At 31.0% G+C, this 15276-nt stretch overlaps 1 protein-coding gene across 5 annotated transcripts in view; it reads right to left on the bottom strand.

Moving 5' to 3' along the window:
* Window positions 1-15276, bottom strand: part of Hectd2 (HECT domain E3 ubiquitin protein ligase 2) — a 65522-nt gene that overhangs the window by 13185 nt on the left and 37061 nt on the right. For all 5 annotated transcript variants that reach the window (XM_026397346.2, XM_026397349.2, XM_026397344.2 and 2 more), the window contains 8 exons: window positions 14101-14146; window positions 12636-12745; window positions 11083-11231; window positions 10377-10500; window positions 7953-8049; window positions 4646-4753; window positions 3673-3805; window positions 548-636 (listed from right to left, as the gene is read on the bottom strand). In XM_026397346.2, the coding sequence (XP_026253131.1) occupies window positions 548-636; window positions 3673-3805; window positions 4646-4753; window positions 7953-8049; window positions 10377-10500; window positions 11083-11231; window positions 12636-12745; window positions 14101-14146 (856 nt within the window). The remainder of the gene's footprint in view (window positions 1-547; window positions 637-3672; window positions 3806-4645; window positions 4754-7952; window positions 8050-10376; window positions 10501-11082; window positions 11232-12635; window positions 12746-14100; window positions 14147-15276) is intronic.

The raw sequence follows: 15276 nt of genomic DNA, 5'->3' as shown, positions 1-15276 counted from the left end.
CTCCACAATATAACTTCTAGAGACCAGAGAATGAGATATGGATTTATAAAATTTTAAAAACACTACCAAATACTACCATATGCTTTATACATTCCTATTATATTCACTTTTTAAGGATTTCTGCCTTATATCTCAAGATTTGGGGTTTTACAGAACTAGATTTAATTACCACAATTTTAATTTATTAAACTGAGTGATATAAGCACAAAATGAAAGAACACAAAAGTATTATAAATGGAAAATACTTTAATTTTTAAAAATGTTTTAAATTTCTGATAATTTAGATTATATATAAAATATATAATAGCCCATTTTTATTTTGAGTAAGAGTTTTAGAAAAAAATCAATAGTTAGCCATTCTTTTCAATTAACTAAGTCTGATGCTATATAGCTGTGATATTACATGTAGTAAAGATGACAGAAAAATCTATTTATATATATCTGACAAGAATTCTTAATTTACTAAAAGAACACTTTTCAAAAATAAATAAAATCTTTCAAAATCTCTTGTCTATTAGCACCTCCTAGTGGAAAGTTTAAAGGATACAATTCCAACCAATCGGAATTCAGAATAGTTATCACATTTAAAGCTGCTAAACCAATGGCAGTGTGAGTCCTTGTGATATGTAAACATGCCTGAAAAAAGAAAACACAGTTCTGTTCACATGATTCCTTAAAACAATCGAAGTGGTTAAAATGTACATATTATTGATTAGAAGCAAATCATTTTAGCAATTTTCTTTTACATACCATCTTTCATCTAAAAACTCTATAGATTATTTAACAGACTATATATTTGCAAATCTTTGTGTGTGTGTGATGTGTGTGTGTGTGTGTGTGTATAAATAACAATATATGGAGAGGGCGTTTTACTGTTCATTGGTATCTTGAATTTAGAATAGAAATGGAATAAAAAGATAAACACTAAATTAAACAGATAAATTCATAAAAACTATAGTTTTAGAATTTTAATTATAAAGTATGATCAAAGTAAAATGAAGATTATCCAGAGATTTCAATTTATCTGTCATTTATTTCCCCACTACCAGAAATATCTTATTTATATATACCTGTATTATATAGAAAATACAGAAAATGATATATACATAATACAGAAAATATAGAAATAAAGAATAAGAAAACCACTAAAAACTCTCCCTTGAAAAAACACACTTGACAGACATTAAGGATTATAAGTGAGAAAAAGTTTCTTCTCAGCAAAAGAAACAATATATGAGGTGAATAGAGAGCCTACATCCTGGGAGCAAATTTTTACCCCTCACACATCAGAGAGAGCACTAATCTCTAAGGTATATAAAGAACTCAAAAAGCTAAGCACCAAAAACACAAAAACCCAATCAATAAATGGCCCAAGGGCCTGAACAGGCACTTCTCTGAAGAGGATATACAATCAATCAACAAATATTTGTTCAAGATTATATATTTTATCTTCATTGTCCAATATCCTATCTTCCATGTGGTCTACTCTGTTGGTGATGCTTTCATTTGAGCTTTTAATTTGGTTTATTGTTTCTTTCATTTCAAGGATTTCTGTTTGGGTTTTTTTTTTAGAACCTCTACCTCCCTTTTGAGGTGATCTTTAGCTTCTTGGATTTGTTTATGTAGCTCCTTGTCAAAGTGATCTTTCACTGCTTATATTTGCTCTCTTATATCTTCCTTGAGTTCAAAGAATATTTTATATTATGTATATCCTGAACTCTTTCTCTGTAATTTTTTCTGCTATGGCTGCCAATGATTCTAAAGATGTGGTGTCTTGATTTGTTTGTGGTACTTTCTTCCCTTGTCTTCCCATGTTGCTCATGTGTTTTCCTTTCTAGTTCTGTGGGTCTGGGGTGTTATTATTTTACCCTATAGGTTTGTAGTTCTCTTGCAGGGTCCCAAGATCCCTCCTAGCCTCTTAAACAAATGGTGCTGGGAAAACTGGCAATCTATATGCAACAAAATGAAATTAAACACCTATCTCTCACCATGCACAAAACTCAACTCAAAGTGGATCAAGGACCTAGGAATTAAACCAGAGACTCTGTATCTAATAGAAGAAAAAAGTAGGCCCTAATCTTCATCATGTGGGATTAGGCCCCAACTTCCTTAATAAGACTCTTATAGTGCAAGAATTAAAACTAAGAATCAATAAATGAGATGGATTCAAACTAAAAAGTTTCTTCTCAGCAAAAGAAACAATCTGTGAGGTGAACAGGGAGCCTACATCCTGGGAGCAAATTTTTACCCCTCACACATCAGATAGAGCAATAATCTCTAGAGTATATAAAGAACTCAAAAAGCTAACCACCAAAAAAACCCAAATAACTCAATCAATAAATGGGCGAAGGACCTGAAGAGATACTTCTCCAAAGAGGATATACAATCAATCAACAAATATATGAAAAAATGTTCACATCTCTAGCAATTAGAAAAATGCAAATCAAAACTACTCTAAGATATCATCTCACTTCAGTCAGAATGGCAGCTATTATGAAGACAGACAATAAGTTTTGGTGAGGATGTGGGGAAAAAGGTACACTCATACATTGCTGGTGGAACAGCAAACTGGTACAGCCAATATGGAAAGCAGTATGGAGATTCCTTGGAAAACTGGGAATGGAACCACCATTTGGCCCAGCTGTCCCTTTCTTCGGTCTATACCCAAAAGACTTAAAAACAACATATTCCAGGGACATAGCCACATCAATGTTTTTAGCAGCACAATTAACAATAGTTAAACTGTGGAGCCAACCTAGATGCCCTTCAGTGAATGAATGGATAAAAAAAATGTGGCATATATACACAATGGAATTTTACTCAGCAATAAAAGAGAATAAAATCATGGCATTGCAGGTAAATGAATGGAGCTGGAGAAGATAATGCTAAGTGAAGTTAGCCAATCCCCCAAAAACAAATGCCAAATGTTTTCTCTGCTATAAGGAGTCTGAATCCTAGTCGGGTAGGGATGGGGAGCATGGGAGGAATAGAAGAACTCCAGACAGGGTAGAGGGTGTGAGGGGAAGGGAGAGGGCAGGGGGTTAGCAATGATGGTGGAATGTGATGGACATCATTATCCAAAGTATATGTATGAAGACATGAATTGGTGTGAACATACTTTATGTATAGAGATATGAAAAACTGTACTCTATATGTGTAATAAGAATTGTAATCATTCTACTATTACATATTTAAAAAATAAATTAAAAAAGGATTACAGGTGGTTTCTCTAAATAAAATTTAAATTTCACATGCTCATTTTTCCTAAAAAATTAATTCATGAATTCCTATTTCTTAAAATGACTCATTATTTAATGATTGGGACTTCAAATACTAGTATAGCAGAAACTACAGCTTTGTTTTTTAATTTTGAATGTTCTTTATTTCAATAAAAAATTAAATTTTCATGCATCTGGCTTATTTAGGAATGGTATGGATATTTCCTCACAAATGCATACTCTTAGTCTTGACACATTTGTGTAGGATACCCAGTAACATAACTAACGTTTCAATCACCAAGTTAGTCAATTTTTTAAATGTAAATTAAAGTTCTTAAATAATTATTCAAAATTTATGACTGACAAGTTTATAAAATATTGATTAAAAATAAGGGTTACTACTTGATGCTTTACAATTATGAAGAAACACTGTTTATAAAAATTAAATCCTTACCATAATCTGGATGAAAAATCTGCCGAATTAGAAGAAGGAACCACTCTTTAGTCAAGCCACCCATATCCAAACCAGCTTCCCCTACAAATGTAACTTTCAATTTCTTTTTCAAGTCCGCTCTTTTCCGGGTTAACTGTTTGAAGAAATTATACAGTAGAAGAAAACAAAGGTCAGTGAAAAGGGAATTAACTTTTTAAATTCTGGGAATCATGTTAGGCAGTCTTCATCACAAAACCCCACCCATCCATCCAACAAATCTGCTCAACCCTGTGTAAGCTAGGTGTTGTTCTTTTTTTTTGCAGAATAGAAAAATGAGTTAAGAGGTTAGGTGTTTTGCCCAAGGTTACTGCTTCCAAGTATCATAATATGTCTCCAAAATTTTAAGTTGGCAGGCTACAATATACAATAACTCATTTTGTCTTAACATTCCTTTAACATTAAACTTTTAAAAGTCATGTAGCTAAATCAGTCATTATCTTCTAATAGCTACATGAAGGTCTGGCTGAAATATACATGCAGGAAACTTTTATAATGTACACACAGGCAATCAATGTTTGTTTGAATCTGAATAGGCCCAATATTCCTTGAAAGGTCAGACCTGTAATTTCATACATGAGTAATCTGAGGCCCAGAAAAGTTAAAATGACTTGCTAATACTGAATCAGCAGCAAAGATGGGTGGGTCTAGAATTCAGATCACATACTAAGAAACATGAATTACTAATTTAAGTGTTCCACATTGAACACTTTTCTAGAGAAGTAACAAGGAAATATTAAATATTTTTTATGTAAAAATAAGTACATAAAAAATCAATATAAGGTTAATAGAGAACTGATTTTAGGTACAGTATCAAAATTTAAGGAAGCACCATCAGTAGAAATAAAAAAAGTTTACCAAGATTTTGGTAATAAATAATACTGTAAAATTTACTTAAAGATTTAATCAATTAATACCATTTTGTAATAAATTATACCTCATCAAGCGAATCGCTAACCAGATGTGTCCGCCTTACTTTCATATTTAGAAATAACATATTCATATCAGGTCTCTGTCTTCGAGATACTTTATCCACCAGACTTTGCTAATTAAATAGGAAAGCAAACATTTTCACTTTTACTTAAAACTATAATTTCATTTAAAACATTTAAATACATTAGTCAAAATCACTTAATTCTTATCTATTCCACCTCTCAAACAATTCATGAAACCAGTTATACACATTTTGATTTGTGAAAATGCCTTATTATTACTTTATGTTGGAACAGTGATAATTAAAGGGGTCCCAAAATAGAGGATGAAAAACAATTTACCTCCTATAGTAAAGAATGTTACATTATAGTTTCCATATGTCTCATTCCTTAAATACCAAAGTTTTGTTTAATAAATATAAACATAAAATGGGAACATTTGAAATAATATATGCACTTCTGACTATACACCTGGATTTCTTAAACTTTTTCAGACATTAAATTTACTCTAAAAGCACAATTAGTCTACTTTTAAAAAGTAAGTGGTCAACATTTATTAAGACCTTAACAATTTTTATAACCTTGTTCTAATAATTCTACTTCTGAGAATTCTAAAGATAAAAATATTTTTTAAAAAATATTTTTATTAGTTATTGATGGACCTTTATTTATTTGTTTTATATGTGGTGCTGAGAATCGAACCCATTGCCTCACATGTGCTAGGCAAGTGCTCTACCACTGAGCCACAACCCCAGCTCCTAGAAAATATTTTATTTCATTAGATGTTCAACACAGTATTATCCTTAAGAGTAAAACTTTAGAAATATCCAAAGTATATATCTACTTGATAGACTATAATAATGCAGGTACTAAAAAATAATGGTCATAACAACTATATAAACAGTACAAGGAAGGCATATCTGAATAAAGTAGTAAATAAAACTATGTGTATAATACTATTTCAACCCTGTTGATTTTTAAAGATAATATAGGGAAAAATATCAAAATATAATTTATTAAAATGTTAACAATACTTATGCTTGAGTTATAGAGATATGGGTGATTTTAAAAATCCATTTTTAGGAGTTTTCAAAATATAAGCACTAAGTATATAAAAACTAACATATTAAAAATGTACACAAAGCTATATAAATGTTACTTATCATATAAAATCTACAAGCATATATATTTATCTACCAAAATAATATTTATCAGACTACTTCATATTCTTTGGTAACAATGAAAATCAATTTTTGTGCAGATTAAAGATGAACATTTCAAACACTTTAAGTTCATATGGTAATTTACTTTAATAAAATTGTAATACCCTAAATCTATATGATTTGAGGTTACTTATAGTTTTGTAGATTACCATAACAAGACCAACTAATTTAGAATCTTTTCCATTGCTCCAATATCCAATCCTAAAGGCTTAAAAGCCTTTTGCTTCTCTGGTTTCTCCCTTACCAAAGAGATCTATATTCCTGGGATAGCTGTGCTGTGGACCTTTTTTCAGGAAACTGTCCTATTCCTAGTTTAGCTACTTGGAAGCTATCACAATGAAAATACCTAATAAATAAATGTATTCTAGGATGGTAATAGCAGAAAACTACTACTTAGGAATAGTGGCTACTACTTAGGAATTTATATTTCCTAGAAAATGCTCCAAATGAAAGAAACCTAACAATGGTAGAATTCTAGATAATCTGAGTGATAAAGTTGTTTTTAGGGGAGCCCCCTTTGCAACTGTAGACTGTATCATATTGGCTCTTGCTCATACTGACTACCTGTAAGGCTATCCTTGTGTCAAAAATAGTTATCAGTCATTTAATTCCAAGTGGTATGGCAGTTTATAAGTTAAAATGTTGGGAAAAGTCTGTAACAGATAATGCCATCTGACTCTTCAGTCTCTATTCATTTGCTCTCATGCTCTGTGAAAGACAGTCTCTGACTATACCTGCCACTCTCCTTTTAAGAAGATATAAAATCCACAAAATGATATTTAAGATCTTAAATGTGAGTGACATAAAAATGCTAGATATTTAGATAAACTTGTAGTTCTTTAGATTTTTCTTACAAAATAAAAATTAATAGCCCAAATTGATAAAGCATTAAAAAGCCCATGACATTGTACAAATGCAAAATGAGTGATACAGATTAATATTTGAGCCAGTATCTACCCAAGATCAAGTAACAATTCTGGTGCTAAATATACCTGTTTAAACTCAATCTTCAAGGGGACAATGTGACTTTGGAACTCCTTTGGAAGGCACAGGCAATAAACTTTTTTCTAATAGACCCATACTTGTTATAAGATGATTTTGGGATATTACCAGTCACTGAAACCTTTTGTCCTCTTCTGTGATAGAAAAAAAATACTCACCTTCTGGGAATGAATTACTTAAGAATAAACAACTCGTTTACTTATAGTACTTTGAAATATTACAATTTATGCCTTAGGATTTTTTTTATATTCTTGGACAAGACACAAAAATCATTTCTTTCTACTCTTCCTATTATAAGAAGACTTTAGTCAAGCTTCCCTTTAATTTTTAAAGTCATGAACAATCATGTTATGTAAGAAGCTTGAAATACACAAGCATATAAATGTATAGTCTAGAACTCTAATTAAAAATTCATTGTATCTGGTTTCTATTAGATAAAGTACATAATTTTACTATGCTGTGCTAACGAAAGCAGTAGAGAGTGATAAGGACAGGCCCAGAGATAAACTTCATCCAGCTTTACAATTTGCCTAACATCAGCCTGACTGTAATCCCAGCTTCTACAAGCATCCATGCATTCTGGTTTCCTAAGAACCAATAAAAAACCTTTTCGCCTATTTTGAGAATATTTCTCAGTTCTCCAAGATGTATGCTTCTTGTTATATTTACTAATTTTTTGGTGGTTTCTGATTTTCATAAAACCTTGAAAATGTTGCAATTTTTTTTTTTTTTTTTTTTTAGTAATTTTTTTAAGGACGCTCCTTTCCTCTCTGTAGTTTTCACTTATGTTTTTCTGGTTACTTAGAGCAGGAGCTTTACAAGATTCAACAAACTTCCTGTAATTTGGATCTGTGAGAACATTTAATCTTCTGTTATATTTAAAATATAATGAGAAGTTGATTTGATGAGGGGTGTCTTGTCTCCCATGTGAACAGGTTTAAGTACTTTTGGAGGGACTAGGATATGAATTTTATTTTTAACATTTCCTGATTACACTAGAACAATTCACAAAACATTTGACTTATTTATTAAATTATTTACTGTATTGATTATAGTAAGCATAAATATTTTTTTATATCTGGCTTACCCTTGCGATGCTTATCATCTGTTGTTCTGAGTCTCTCTGAATAATGATTTTTTTTGCAGCTATAGAAATAACGAATGGGTACTGACAGAAGGAAAACCTGCTCAACAAGTGAAAACAGAAAAAGCAAAATGGTGTATTTTTAGCAAAATTACACTAAGGGAATCTAGGTACCCCTTCTAACAATATAAAACATTACTTTTGTATTGTGTTTTACCATTTACGAAATGATTTTATGTGCACCACAGCCCTGTGAAGAATGTATCATTACTAGATGAGCAGTGCCTTCATTCTCTAAAGGAAGCTACATCTAATTTTCTGAAATGTGTGCTAATCATGTACATTTATACAAATAACTTCAGTTTATACAGTCACCTATATATGATAATCTGAAAAACACAGCCAACACCAGAACCAGGAGGCCGAAGTGTTAATAAAGAAGGCTTAGGACAGAGACTCATATGTTCAAGTTAAGAATCCATTATTATAAGAAATATAACAATAACCATAGTATGCAAAAGCAAAGTAATAAATTTAAAACAAAATAAAAATTTGGAAAAGGAGTATGTTGCTAGTGGTACTGTATTTAATAGTGTAGTGATATGAAGTGGTACCTAATTGTAAAGGCATAACATTATCATCAAAATTTATGAAAATAATGTTTCTCTTGGGTCAGAGTCCTTAGGTACAAAAGCCACAGACTACACAGATAGAAATCCATTTAGAAAAAAATGGGTATGGCAGCAATGATACTTTAGGATTTAGATTCCTGTCAGAAGTGACTGCAATAAATCTATCAGTTATAGTTGGAAACCACCTGAGCAGAGTTAGGTACCATCTGAGCAGAGTCAAGTAGAGCATCATGATGTAATGAAGACATTATAAAGAAAAAGGAGATAGGCCTCATGTGAACTGAAAATGAGATAGCTTTCACTCTGGGACAAAGCTGTTAATACACAGGAGGAACTGTTCAGAGGTAGTGCATTGCAATTTTGAATCACTAATGCCAACCAAAAATTTGGAAACAAAAGAAAATGCAATGAACTTAGCAGGATATGTGTTGGTTTTATTATGTACTTTAAAATACTGCTTCTTAACCTTTCCCTTGAAAAAAGATACCATGTGTATGAAACACCCAGAGAAACAGATGAGACTGCTCATGGTCAGAAGCAATTTGCCCTACCTAAGATTCTAGCTCCCTCTTCTCATGTTCAGGGTGTCATCAAGGGCTGATGGATCCTATGTAATTCATTCTCAATACACTGTGCTGTGGAAGCTTTGTATTAAAGATGTCACTGAAACATGCACAACTGTGGGAGTTGTTTTATGGTTATGATTGTATTAAAATGGGAGGGAAAAGTGTCTTTGCAAAATAAACTTTGCCAAGAAAACATCCATCAGACTGATCAGAATTCTCTAAACAATTTTTGTTCAGTCTTGAGTGTTCAGATGTGGACTGAGGCATCTCTGGAAGGCCATTTTGTGTTTTAGGTCAATTCTGATAGCTTGGAGGGCCCTGGAAAATTTAACCAATTTATGAACCAATATGGGGTTTTGAGTTTATTTATATCTAAACCATATATCTTACTCAGTAACTTTAAAATATGACAACCTCCTGGATAGCTCATGGTTTGGGAATGTTTACAATAGTCTTGTTGGTTTAATCCAAACTAGAACTATGAAGATAAAGTGTAGTATATTAAAAAATTTGGTCAAGTATTCCGAAAATCTACTACTGTAAGTAATTTGTGGTGAAGCCCTTTCTCTGTAATATCTATTTATTTTGTACTGTTTCTAGTGGATAGTCACTTTTCCTACAGAACGAAGGAGAAAAGGAGTGAATGCGTATGTTTATGTGTAAATCTTTATGTGATCAATGTATTAGATTAGGCACTGGCAAACCATGTTCCCCAGGACAAATATGGCCTACCATCTGTTTTTGTAAACAAAGCTATATGGAATACAAATGTACTCATTCATTTATATAATCATCTAAGGCTGTTTTTGTGCTAAAATAACAAAACAATCTGTATAGCTCACAGAACTGAAGATATTTACCATTTAGTCCTTTACAGAAAAAATTTATTGATCTCTTTGCTAGATGATAGCATATAGAACAATAAGATATAAGAAACTTTTTACTAGGATAGAACCTTTCCCTTCTTGAAAAGATGCCATCAACCAAACTACAACCAAATCAACATATATATAAAATCAAAATATAGCAGAAAAGGAAAATGTTTTAACAAATACAATGATATTTCAAGTCTGGATATCTAGATTATAGAGGTTTATATGTAAAGGTATGATGTGTATATATCTATAACTATATACCTATATATAGATATAGATATTTTATTTATACAAACCTAAAATCCAATCATTATTTTGAATAGTATTTCATTTAAGTGAATAATTAAATGGTACCTGTGAGAGTTTCCAAAGCTCTGCCAAGTATGATATTCTTCCATGAGATCAATGTGATCCAATGTAGAATTATAGAAATCAGTATAAGGAATAAGGGGAGGGTCAACCAAATTGTTTGCAGTATCTGTAAAGATAAATTCTAACATAATGATCTTTTCCAACATGCACATAATTTCCTTTTAATAATAAAAACACCATTTTAATGTCCAGTGGCTTTCCTTGACCTAAAAGCTGCTGTTTTAAACAACTGAAGTTCCAAATGAAAAAGATAATTTTAACATTGTGGTCAAAGTACAGTTAACCATTTCTGACTTTAAAAAAAAACTTGCTATGTGGATCATAAAAGTACTAAGAAGAGCATGCAGATGGCCATTTATTCATATATTGCTGTATTAGTGAATTCTTCCTAAGGGTCATCAGTAACTAAAGTTCATGTTTTCTTGGGAATCACACTTAGCAGATCATTTATATGCAATTAACTATATGCACTTAATACCATAATATAGAATATTGCTCAGTAAAAGGTATAAAGCTTTTTTCATGCTTGTAAATTAGTTGTGAAATCCATTATCAAAACAAAATATATTTTTTTCCTTCAAAGGAATGGTTTAAAATTTAACGTTGATTCTACAGTACTTTGAGATCCTTAAGAATGTCCCTGAGATTTAACAAAAGCAAAGAAAATGATAGAATAATAAAAACGTACTAAGTAAAGCCAACACTTTAGATGCTGATGGAATCCACCAGGAACATTTTGCTATAGGGGGAAATTCTTCAGGCTTTGCAGGAAACAGGCGTAAAGAAATAAATTGCAGCAATCTCTCTACCAATTGTTTGAACCTCTTCTGGGATAATCTGGTAAAGATTTTGAAATAATTCTAATCAAAATTCACATTTTAAATTTTGGCAATATATTTATAAGATATCAAACTATATCCTACACACATAAAATTTTAGACTAGTCTCTCAAATTCTATCTCTTAAGTTGCCAAATATTTGAAAAGATTTAAAATCTTACCTTGTATACTGTTTCTTAATTAAGAAATAAATACCAAAATTATTATAAGGTTAATAATTAAATTTTTAAGACTTTGAATATTTGCTCAATCTTCATTATTCACAGAATTTATACATGCAAATTTGCCTTCTTGCTAATATTTAATTGCAACCCCAAAATCAATACTTGTGCTTTTGTGAACATGCAAGAAATGGTGAAAATTTTTAGTTGACATGCACATTCCCAGCTGAGGTGAAATAAAGTTATACTCTGTTTTCTTATTTTAGCTCTCAGAGTGTAAACAAATGTCCTCTACATGTTTTTCATATTTTTGTGTGTTTTTGGTGAGGATGCTATTTCAAATGGCCCTTAAGCATAGTGATGAATTGCTATCCAGTGTTCTTATGAACAAGAAGGATGTGATGTGCCTTATGGAGAAAATATGTATTAGACAAGTTTCAAACAGGCACAATCATACTGCTGGCCATGAGTTCAATGTTAATGAATCAACAATTTAAGTGTCTTTAAAGTAGAACATTCATAAAGCAAAGTTGTGCACTGACTGATTGACAAAAATATAATTAGAAAGTCCCAGGAACCTAACCCTGTATTTTCCTAAGAAGCATTGTCTCAGTCAGTATTTTTTAATTCAGTGTTTATGATGACTTTGTAGAATATTGTGAATAATAAGAACTGACTTAATAATAAGAACTGGAAATATTTTGCCTTTTAAGCTTTGACCTACCATAGAGAAAAGTCTTTGTTAATATAGATACAGATCTGTGAAAAAAGAGTATAGTGCTTTTACAACTTGATATTGATGGCTAACCTATACATCAATAATGCTGTTTTTAGCTGAGGAGGAAGCACCATTTAAATAATGATGAAATTTTTTATAAATCAATCATATAGGAAATAAAAAGAACATACATTAAAATGTAAGATCTGAGCAAACCCAGTCACCATCTTTGAGATACATGAAAAACCAATGATATGAATGTGCTATATAAAAATTGAAAACAGTGGATGGAAATTCTCAACAGCTTACACAAGCAAAATGGTTAGTTACACTAAAAACACTTATGCTTATCACTTTTGTAGTACTATATATATTTTTATAATTGACTTTTTAGCATTATTAATTATAAAAGCATAATTTCTAAAGACCTAAAGCCATTCAAATATATTTTATTACAAAATTATTACTATCAAATTTAAAACTGTGAGATTACAAAAGTTCTCAATATTATAGAATGATTTACTTTTTAAACCAGTGAACTAGAAAATGATGGTCAGCTTCCACTAAGGTAGCTGTCTGTCGTAGCAAGTGAGCATAGATGACATACGTAGATGTGTTATTAAATTGAGGATTCTGAAAAAGATAGTAAAAATAATTGTATTAAAATTTTGTTAAGTCAAAGGAAACACTAAATGAGTTAAGTGAAAAATTCAGGAAACTAAATTTGAGATTATAAAATAGTTTAAAACAATAATATATCTGTTATTTAATTATAAATAGAGATTGATTTAGGCTGTGATACAGTGAAAACAGCATGAACTGTGGAGTTAAGACAGATCCAAGTCTGAGGCCAATTCTACTACTTACTAACAGTTTACCTTTAGGCATATTCCTTAAACTTTGTCAATTTCCTCATCTTTAAAATGGGAGTAATTGTATCTATCTTAAGAGTTGTTGTATTTAAAAAGGAAAGTATATATAAAACATCTAGCTCAATGCCTTCATGAAAGTTGGCAATCACTATTACCCAATTAAACAAAATATTCAGCTTTTCTTTGATTTTAAAAATGCTAAAAAAGTGAAAAGCTAGTTGGGAAATTTTTGCCACTGTGAGAGTCAGCTGCATATCTCACAAAGAATAAGAGGAGAATCTCATAATTGCATCTAACAACTTTTAAATGTGAAAGGGAGACTGAAGGAGTGCTAAGCAAAACCTCCACTTATGTCCTCAAAATGTAAAACTTTACCACAGTGCACATTTCATCATTTCATGTGAAAAGTGAACATAATGGAAAAATGAACTGAAATTGTGAAAAACAAGAAAGTATCATGTGTTTTTCAAAACTGATTTACTGGCAGGACAATTCAAAATTAGGGAATGACCCTACTTGATAACTTCATGTAGTGATGGCTCCAGAGAAGAACATCATGAACAGAGCTTATTGCACTCTCTTCTTAACTACCTCTTAGCCATTTTTTCTCCCTTTCCACTTTCTCTTTTTTGCTCTGTCTCCCTTTCTCTTTTTTTCCTTTTATTGGGCATAATATTGATTTTATAGCACTGCATTATTGAAATAAGCACTATATCTTATTTAATGTATTTTTACCTTTAAACAAATTAATATACATGAACAATTTTTATGAACTGTAAAGAATAAAATGAGTGTAGTACGCTGCTAAGATAACATCTTAGAGCTCATTAAAGTTAATTGGAAGAAAGATGATTTGAAAGGAGAAGGAAGAAGCACTGCCATTGTACTGCCCGAATACTATGGCAGCTAAGGCGAGAACTTTATTAAAATTTTAATCCTCCATAATTTAGCTTCTGAATGTTTGTTTGTTACAGCATTGGTTACAAGTCATTATAACTCTAAAAAGTATTAATAACATTGACCAAAATGATACTTACCATTTGATATAATTTCACTTACATATGTACATATTGAGATCTGAATTAGACAATTTTCACTAAATTCCTTCTCTCTTACCTGTAAAAGGATGAAATATGCTCTAAGATCATCTTTTGTTCGTGGGCTGAAACAGAAACAAACATAATTGATTATAATGAATGTTTTAATCTCATGGTATCTAACTAAAAGTGACCAATAAATATTCCTGTAAGAATTGAGAAAAGCAAAAAACAAAACAAAACAAAAACCTTAAGTGAACATAACATTATTATTACTGACAGGAACATATCTCTAATATGCTGGAATATAAATTACTCTATGTCTATCCTAGGCTGGTTCTGAAGATATCTAAAGACTAAGTTAACTAAGACAGCAATAATATTTTGTAAGATTAAAAAATCATGACTGAGCTGGGGATGTGGCTCAAGCGGTAGCGCGCTAGCCTGGCACGCGTGCGACCCAGGTTCGATCCTCAGCACCACATACAAACAAAGATGTTGTGTCTGCCAAAAACTAAAAAATAAATATTAAAAAAATTCTCTCTCTTTAAAAAAAATAAAAAAAATTAAAAATCATGACTATCTCTGGAAATAGTTAAGTATCTAATAATAATCTTTAATTTTACATTCTTGTGTTTTTGTTTTAATAAGGGATAATCTTTACTTATTAGTTATTCATTAAAGAATATATGTCTGTGTTTATAGGTTCATTTCTGAAGTGACAGAAATGTCTGCAAATCAAATCATACTCTGAATGCACCTAGAATATTTTAATCAAAAGAATCGTATTTTGGATATCTCTGAAAAGAGAGTAATTTAAATTGCTTTTCCATGTTAATCTGAATTTTCACAGCATCAGATTTCACTGACAACTTTTGTTTTTCCATAAGCTAATGTTACTCAATTGCTCAAGACATATTTGATACTCACACAGATAACCAGAAGTAACTTTCTGAATTAACTATATTTAACCTATATGACAACCAGATGCAATTCAAGATCCTTCATGGGATCCTGGATGAAAAAACTCAGATACTAAAGCATTTGTTATTCTCAAGGTTAATGAGTGCTTCTTTCTCATCCACTCAATCTATTTCTAATCTATCACCTTTAATTCCAAGTCATTGCCTGGTCTACCTACGACTTTATATGTCTGGCAATGTCATTCATACCTACATGAATTATCAGGCACATACAACAAGTAGTATGAGTAGGTTTGATTCCTTACAATGTTTTTGATATTTTTATTAAAATA

The sequence above is a fragment of the Urocitellus parryii genome, chromosome 5 (genome assembly GCF_045843805.1).
Source record: "Urocitellus parryii isolate mUroPar1 chromosome 5, mUroPar1.hap1, whole genome shotgun sequence".
Lineage (NCBI taxonomy): Eukaryota > Metazoa > Chordata > Mammalia > Rodentia > Sciuridae > Urocitellus > Urocitellus parryii.
Note: the sequence above shows the minus strand (reverse complement) of the source record. Positions and strands in the feature narration are given on the sequence as shown.